Below are 9,421 nucleotides of genomic sequence, written 5' to 3' on the forward strand. Positions count from 1 at the left end.
TTGTTGAAGTAACTAGAAGACTAATTACTACTGCTATGATAAACTTGGTTAAAAACAAACCACATAATATTTAACGTTAGTAATCATTTTATTACACGAAGCAATTTGATAAACATAATATGGATATAAATAATAGTTAAAATAATGGTATTTTATTAAACACTATGCTTAAAAATAAACACACAGGTAAATGCACGCACACCAACGATGCTAAGCAGATGCCTTTGTTACTATAAGTAGCCTTGTTTTTAATACCCTGATAAAACGTACTTTAATATCCTAGATCTAATGTTCAAATTTGCTTGTTCTAATTTGACGCAAGCTAATGTAAAACTTATGGCAACAGAATACGGATCAAAATCGTTTATTAAATATACATTTCCTCATAGAAAATGCACAATTAATGTTAAATGAAAATCAACTTTAATGCGATAATTATAAGGATAATATTTCCATGAATGTATAAAGGGATAAATACAAAATGTAAATCAGCTGATGTGCATGTGTGCGTGCATGCGTGCGGGTAGTGGTCTCTGGCGTTCCACTTGACTCGTTCTTCGTTTTTTTTTATTTAAAATGTATTTTTTAATTTAGAATGCCAGTCCCGTGATTTTAAAATCATAGATAATCGATATTTCTTTTAAATAAAGTTGATTATGGATAGAGTGAAATTAATTTATGTTAATTAGATAAATATTATAATCTGTATGATAACATCTACGTGGATTGATTTATGTGGTGAATATCTGCTTTGGATGATAATATAATGTATTTTGAATGAAAAATGGAAAATTAATAAATATTTATTTATGTAAAAACACTACTGAAGGAGTTATTTTAAAACTTGTATACATATGGACGCTATGAGGTTTTTGGATATTTTGTGTAAATAAAACAACTTGTCAGCAAATAAAACGTTTAATATTATAATTAAGTAAAATAATAACAATCATCTACCTACATCTTAGTTCTCATAACAATATGAGTCGCATACTTGCCTCATGTAATAATACCATAGTATAATGATAGTAGTTACATAATAAATAAATAGACTTAAATATGTAAAATTTAATTCTCTTCAAGAAACGAATTAAAAAATAACAACTCTACATTTTGTTTCGTAACGAACATTTAAATAAAATACGTATAAACTGAAGAAGTAATTTATTTAATTTATATACTTACATTCAAAATTATGTACATATTAATGATGACTAAAAAAAATGTTTGTGAGACAATTAAAAGCAATAATTTACAAATTCAACTTTCTAAACTGTATCTTAAATACAAATTATCAATTTAATGCAATGCTAATTCCTAAAGTGAATATAATATTTGGAACGATAGAGACCGGTTAACCTTGTAAGGCCTAATACGCACTAGAGCTTTTAAACGCGTGAAATGCAACTATAGGTCAAGTAATATGCGGCGTTTTGAAGCCGCGTTTTTTATACTATGGAATACGTTGGTTACTGTAGGGAATTGATGCTATGTCATTTTGATGCTTAAAATATTAATTTTTAGTAAAAACTGATGCATTTATAGGTTAAAAAATAAAAACTATACCTTCTATCAATACATGGAAAACTACATTATCTTAAAAATGCTGAGTAGGTCAAATTACAATTTGTCCTACAGACTGAATCAAAAATAAAGTATTCAGTGCAGTATGTATTATGTTTTTGGAAAGTACTCTAAAGGCATTATTAATTAATAATTATATAACATTAATCCTGACGGACTGACGTCCTTGGATCACAGACACAATAGAAAATCTATTGTGTCTCGGCCCGATCGGGCCGCTCGGTGGTCAATGGGTTAAACATAAACAAGAGCAGTTATAAATGTTAAGTATGATTCTTTGAGGTCTCGTGCGAAATAGGTCTAATAGTTGTCTGATATCAAACAACCAGCAACCAAGACCCATGTAACAGTTCTGTGTGCTACGTTTTCCATTGTAATAAGTGATGTTTTGAATCGCGACAGGGGCCAACGTTGATTGGTCATAAACCGTCGGCAAGTGCAGCGCGAACGAAAATATACGGCGCGACGAGTTGTTTTGCCGCCTTATCACTGGATTGATCATAGATTATTTGTGTTTTATTACAACCGGTTTATGCCAACTGTTGTAGGAATCTGAGAGAAATTTATGTGACTTTACATTTTTCTCCAGGTGGTCAATTTTTTTTTAAGTGAACTTTTTTAGGCGCGTTGAGAGTAAGCTTTCAAGTTTGTATCATGCCAATACCGTAACGGCATGGAGTAAAGTGACGATTATTGTATCTTTGAATCTTGCCAAAGAGGCTTCACTTCTGACACCGTGTGCTCGGCACACAGGCTCTTTTTTATACTATGCATATTCATTTAATTTCATCTGTATTTCATTCATTAAATTTTCAGTAGGTACCTAATATAGGTATTATGTTTCGTACTGTGATAAAAAAAAATTAACGCCTCCATTTAAGATACTATGTTTGTTTGTGCTGTTGTACCTGGAATAAAAATGTGTTATTTTAATATTTATATATTATAATTAACACACAATAACCTTAGTAAACAGGTCATTATGAATTTAAATTCAGATCTAATTAAATTATGCTTAGTACAATGTATGCCGTATGCGTATGAATGTAGAGTTGATTGCATGTTATTTGACTGATAATATATTATTATGTGAATGTAGAGCAAGTTGTGTAGCAAGCGACTTATTTTCATGTATTTTGTTGGTTTTTGAATGTATATTTTTTGCATTTTTATTATAAACAAGTGTAATATATAAATTAAAAAAAAAAATAGGAAACAACTATCACGGGGCGGGATTCGAACCAGCGTCTTTCCACCACACGCCTGACCAATTCAACCTCCCGCTTGCTGCAAAGTGTGCGAAACGTTAACTATAATATAATGAATAGATCGCGTTTAAAATCCATGAAAATCTTTATTTTCTAAATACTCAACTATACAAATTTCCACGTGTATTCAATACATAATCTATGCAGCGGGCGTCACGAGCCGCGCGGGGCGAAGGCGGGCACTCCGGCCGCCAACTTAAAAATGCCGCCGCAGAGCCTCCAAATCGATACGACGCGCGTCACGTGCTGCCGAGCGCGACCAATCGCCGCCCGATCCACGGCAGGCGGGGGCCGCTCTCCCCCGACCGGCAGTATGCGCTCAGACCCCGCACTGAGCGCACGTCCGCTCAGCTCCTACCGCGCGAACGTCAACCCGTGACATGTTATAGTGCAGTGATGAGTGCGTGGACGGAGGAAGTGTTGTCCTGGCGCGACGACCGGCTAGGTCTCACCGAATTGCCCACAGTGAACAGGAGAAAGAACCGCACCGCGCCGTACAGATTACACAGGCCGCACTTGTCTACCGCTCACGTGCCAGAACCGGTACCGGAGGCCCATGGAACGCATATTTCGAGGTTATACCCCGAATTGTTAGCGTTGATATTCGAAAGATTGCCCGTGAGAGACAGGGGACGGGCCGCGCAAGTTTGTCGCTCTTGGAGAGATGCAGCTGACCGTCGGTCCGTTTGGCGAGGGGTTGAAGCCGCTTTGCATTTAAGGAGACCAGCGCCCGTGCTATTTGCATCGCTAGCCAGGCGAGGCGTTAGAAAACTACAAGTTCTTTCCTTACGCCGCGGTTTACGAGATGCCGTGGCGGCCCTTCCTGGTTTAGAATCGCTTTCCCTCAGTGGTTGTTATAGCGTGACCGATGCAGCTCTTGCAAGCGCTTTCGCAACCGAACTACCAGCGCTACGAAGGCTAGATTTATCACTATGCAAGCAGGTAACTGATTCCTCGCTTGGAAGGATAGCACAGTCACTAAAAAACTTGGAAGAGTTAGAACTAGGCGGCTGTTGCAATGTTACAGACACAGGATTGTTATTAATTGCGTGGGGATTGAGAAAACTGCGTAGATTGAATCTAAGATCTTGTTGGCATGTAAATGATGATGGTATAGCTCACTTATGTGGCGGTGGGGAAGCCAGAGGAACTCCAGAATTGGAGCATTTAGGATTACAAGACTGCCAAAGGTTAACAGATGAGGCTCTCAAGCATGCCGCCACGGGGCTTCCTAAACTTAAATCAATCAATCTTTCTTTTTGTGTTGCTGTCACTGATGCTGGTCTGCGACATTTGGCGAAGCTACCGCACTTGGAAGATGTGAATTTACGGGCATGCGACGGCGTATCAGACGCTGGCGTCGCCCATTTGGCGGAAAGCGGCAGATTACGGGCCTTGGATGTGTCGTTTTGCGATAAGGTTGGAGACGAGGCGTTATCGCACGCAACTCTAGGCCTATCCGGACTTCGCTCCCTATCATTAAGCGCTTGCCGACTCACGGACGAAGGTCTGGAGCGAGTCGCGAGGCTATCGCAGCTAGAAACACTCAATATAGGCCAATGTACCCGAGTCACGGATAGGGGCCTGCGAGCGCTAGGCGACGGGCTGTTGAATCTGAAGGCCATAGACTTGTACGGGTGTACATGCATCACTCCACAAGGCTTGGACCATATCGTGAAGTTGCCGCGTCTAAGTGTTCTAAACCTCGGTTTGTGGCATGTGCGGTGACCACACACACACTAGTGTATTTCTGTGCCGCGTATGAGTGTGAGTGCGACGGCCATATTGGAACCGCCAAGGTTGTATACTGGACAAAATTATAAAATTAACCAATTATAAGATATTATTGAATTATCGTTAGGAGACGGGGTCGCTTTCTTTATGTTCTGTTTGTCGTATACATTGTTATTGTAAGTTTGTTGACTGATTTCATGTACTGTGATTTTTTTACTGGTTTTTTGTTTGGTTATGAAGAAAGTTGCCCCAAACCTAGTCGCTGTGTTAACTAGACCTTTTTCGCTTATCTGTGTATACTGTATACAATTATTACTTATCTTAATAATCACATATTTGTAAATGTAACGTAATGTAATCAGTGATTACGAAAAGGTCTGGTTCTCCTATCTAATTGCTCCATTAGTTAGATATTTAGGCATTTCAAATTGTCGTTTTAATTCGATTTTTTGCGAAATAACTTGTTGCGTTTTGTTTCAAGTTTTCTTTAATGTTTGTGGGAGATCTCATTAGTTGTTTAGTTGTTTTTAATTGATTCAAAGAACTTGTTGAGTTAGATGTAGGTATATTGTTTTTTATCAAATGGAATCTTTGTAAATGTTCCTGTGAATAGGATATTTTGATATTCTATTACAGTTGCGAAGAATAGAATATCAAAATAAAAATGTATTATCTATTGTAAAAGTTAGTTTTTGACACATTTTTTCTTTACCGACAAGCAGGCTGAGACGAATGTCAGAGAATAGAATAACGATAAGGAATAGAAACTGCTAACGTTTTTTTTTGACGTAATCTCATGACATTTTGGTAATGGTTCGGTCACACTACTAACGACGATGACGTAGGGTGACCGAATCCTAGGCAAAACATCATACGCTTATGTCAATTTGTATCGATAGCGTATACTATTTTAACGTTTTGACGTTTGTCTCAGCGCTCTGTATGAAATAATCATAAGAAGTGGTAGGTATATTGAGCTAAGATAACAGAAATTATCTGTAGATATAGTTATACTAAAGCATTTTCCTTGCATTGAACGTAATAATGTTAAATTTAAATAAAACAATCAAACACTGCAATAATGTTTTATTTAATTGTTAATTTATCGAACAAAATACTCTCCCATAATCTCTTTTATACGTAAGTTAGGTTTTTTTTATATTTTTCGCAAAATGTCGAATTGAAATCTGTTGTATATTAACTGAAAAGTTGTTTTGTACAAAACTTATGTAATATAGATAAAATGTATTAAATCATCGTTTAAGTTGCCAATTACTAAAGACTTTATTTTTTAACCTTCTTCCCTTTAAAATTAAATAATACTAACCTTATATTATACTAACTATAACCTATGACTGACTAGTCGATATGTTATATACCTACATATTAGGTAGGTACTTTTATAGTTAATTTACATAACTTTCACTATAACCTATATCATGACATACCTAAAGATGAACTCTATCTAAAAAGTTTTTGACGTGACAACGTCTTATAATTCGATAAAGCCGGCTGCACGCACGAAAAAAACATGACTCATGCGGCGTTACCTCGCTCTGACTCATCTGAAGCGTTCCATGTAAGCTTGAAGTGCGAGCGAGAGCGCGGAACGAGCGACAAAGCACAATCGGACGTTGTCACGTTCAACTATCGTCAGTAAACCGACTTTACAGACAACCAATTTTTTTTTTGTCTAACAAAATGTATACTTAATACCTATATCGTAAATGTATTTATCCAAAAACATCAAAAAATTGACTCTCTATTTATTTATTTCCTTTTTTATGACTTGATACGATGTAGAGACTATGTAGAGAGTGTGGAGGTAGAGAGATGCAAGCTCTTTAGCCCACAGTGATTTGCTAAATGCAATATTTTTGAACTTCAAATGTCAATAAATCCATATTTTGATGGTGATTATTCATACTATCAGTAAGTATATCGCCAGAATTATCTAAATTCTGGCAATGTAGGAACAAAATGGGGTGTAGTTAATCTAAATAGGGTGTATTAATAATCGACATTTGTTTATTTTTGAATAAATGACATTTTATAGTTTTTATATACTTACAGCATTTTGCTATAAAAATGCTAAATACATTTATATCCTTTACATTAAAATAAAGTAACTAGTAATACTGGTATAATATGGTAATTATTATATGATTAATTTAAGGCCAGTAAATGTTAAAAGGTCTTAAAGAGTTAAACTATATCTTATATATAAAAATGAATTGCAAAATGTGTTGGTAAGCACATAACTCGAGAACGGCTGAACCGATTTCGATAATTCTTTTTTTATTATATTCCTTGAAGTACGAGGATGGTTCTTATGTAGAGAAAACGTAAATATTATGTACCACGGGCGAAGCCGGGGCGGACCGCTAGTTTGTAATAAAATTACCTAGGTACATAGTAAAAGACATATTTTAGTCGCAATTAAAGGTGCGAATTAATAAATAATGCTAATGTATTCTAGAACTTGGTATCGTTTTTGTAATAAAATACATTGTTAGTAGAATTATCGAGAACTAGTTTGCAATTTATTCAAAAAGCTGCTGATCATTTTATAGCGATAGCTAAAATGTATCTCTTCTTGAAACGTATTGCGATCATAATCCATACTAATATTATAAATGCGAAAGTAACTCTGTCTGTCTGTCTGTTACTCAATCACGCCTAAACTACTGAACCAATTTGCATGAAATTTGGTATGGAGATATTTTGATACCCGAGAAAGGACATAGGCTACCTTTTATTGCGAAATATGTACCACGGTCGAAGCCGGGGCGGACCACTAGTACTTCATAAAGTAGTCAATACTAGGTATATTTTCATTAAAATATTAAATGTGTTTTCAAACTTTCCTGGCGCGGCAGTACAATGTACAAATATTAAAAAAGTAAAATCGAAAAGAGACTCGTCATCATGACTATTTTTTCAATTTATTGATATGTGTTACTCAATTTTTACATAATTATTATATTTGAGCCATGACAAATTATTATTTAGCTTTATTTATGCAAGTTAATTTTGGTATGAATTTTTAAATAAATAAAACACACCTAGTTACTTGTACTAACTTTTTTTTACGATCATAAAGTAAATTTCATTTAGCAATGGCAAATTTTAAAGATATTTCAAAGCTTAAAATAATGTTATTGTTATCTCCTGCCATTTTATACGAAAAAAAAAGACAGAACTGATACTGAACTAAAATCGTAGGTTTTCTAATTACTCAATTTAAACTGAAATAATTTATAAAACGTCAAAAGAAGTACTATGACATTACGAAAAATGTAATATGGTCAAACAATTATGATTGTTGAGATTAAATACCATTATAAAACGGATGTTTTAAAATTCATAATATAAAACGAGTAAAAAAGGACAGGAAAATATTATTCGTTCTTTTTACATTTAAATAAAGTTGAAAAGCATGATAATTAATTAATTATTATATTAAAGATTGCTAATACATATAATTTAAAATTTAGACATTTCAATTACATTATTAACAATTATTTTAAGTTTACAAGGTAAATACTAAGCTAGAATGATAACGAAAAACGAAAAAGAATTTGATTATGTTATCAATTAATGAAAATACATGAAACAAGCATAAAGTGTATAAAAAGTGATATCTATTTTGTCTGTGACTATATTCTGAAAAAGTCTAAATACATAGAGCAACAAAAACAAGACCTACATAACCTTATAGGTATCAGTAATGTATTCTAAATGAATCAGGATTTATACAAATTTGGTAGTGTTGTGATACTTATTTTTAAAGAGAGAGACAAAACATATTACACAAGGAACAACAGAGAGAACAAAATTCATAGCTTTACGAAATCGTGTCAATTTTACTTTTAAAACACGAATTTACTACCAATTATTGGTACCTATTATAGGTATTTTAACAAAACTGGTATTATACTTATTCTTTTCATAATGAAAAAAATGATTATTACTAATGTTTTTAGTCTTACTTTACAGTTTTACAGAAAAAGGATTGGTACCTACTCTAATCAGCTTATAATCTGTTCAAAAATTTAAACCCCGTTATAGTAAAACTTAAAACAATAGAAAATAACGGTCTTAACCCTATTGTTTGTAATAATACTTGGAAGACAAGTCATAGAATTCTTTGGAACCTTAATCTAAGTTTAACAAATAAACATTGTTTAAAATATTAACGAAATTAGTGGATTTCCTATAATGTTTATAATCCTATTCATTAATAAACAAATTACCGGTTATTATAATGATAAATATCCCTTCGCTAATATTTTGAGGAGGAAAGATTTGATTGTTTGCAATGGATTAACTTAAAGATTATTAAATAAATCAATCAATCTTTATTAAATAATCTATACTAATATTATAAAGCTGAAGAGTTTGTTTGTTTGTTTGAACGCGCTAATCTCGGGAACTACTGGTCCGATTTGAAAAATTCTTTCGGTGTTAGATAGCTCATTTATCGAGGAAGGCTATAGGCTATAGGCTATAATATATCATCACGCTACGAGCAACAGGAGAGGAGACACGGGGGTGAAACCGCGCGGAGCGGCTAGTCTATTAAATAATCTTTATTAAATTTTATGAATTCATACATGATTTTGTTACATTGAACAGTATCTTCCAGGTACCCCTTACTAGGTAACCTGTGTGTTTAACTTACACTTTACCTAAAAAATAATCAATAAAAGCTGAAGAAAGCTGCATTATTATTGAGTGTTATATCTATACTAATATTATAAAGCTGAAGAGTTTGTTTGTTTGAACACGCTAATCTCAAGAACTACTGGTCCGATTTGAAAAATTATTTCGGT

The 9,421-nt window shown here is 33.9% G+C and overlaps 1 protein-coding gene across 1 annotated transcript; it reads left to right on the forward strand.

The window, feature by feature from the left end:
* The first annotated feature begins 3,058 nt into the window (after positions 1-3,058).
* On the forward strand, positions 3,059-5,866 carry Ppa (F-box and leucine rich repeat protein partner of paired). The gene has a single exon (XM_090114990.1). The coding sequence runs from the start codon at positions 3,249-3,251 to the stop codon at positions 4,578-4,580; it is 1,332 nt and encodes a 443-aa protein (XP_089971116.1). The 5' UTR covers positions 3,059-3,248; the 3' UTR covers positions 4,581-5,866.
* The last annotated feature ends 3,555 nt before the right edge of the window (positions 5,867-9,421 follow it).

Source organism: Colias eurytheme, chromosome 22 (genome assembly GCF_061535395.1).
Source record: "Colias eurytheme isolate Ceu_HAF_F1 chromosome 22, ilColEury1 Martin Lab GWU primary, whole genome shotgun sequence".
In the NCBI taxonomy this organism is placed as follows: Eukaryota; Metazoa; Arthropoda; class Insecta; order Lepidoptera; family Pieridae; genus Colias; species Colias eurytheme.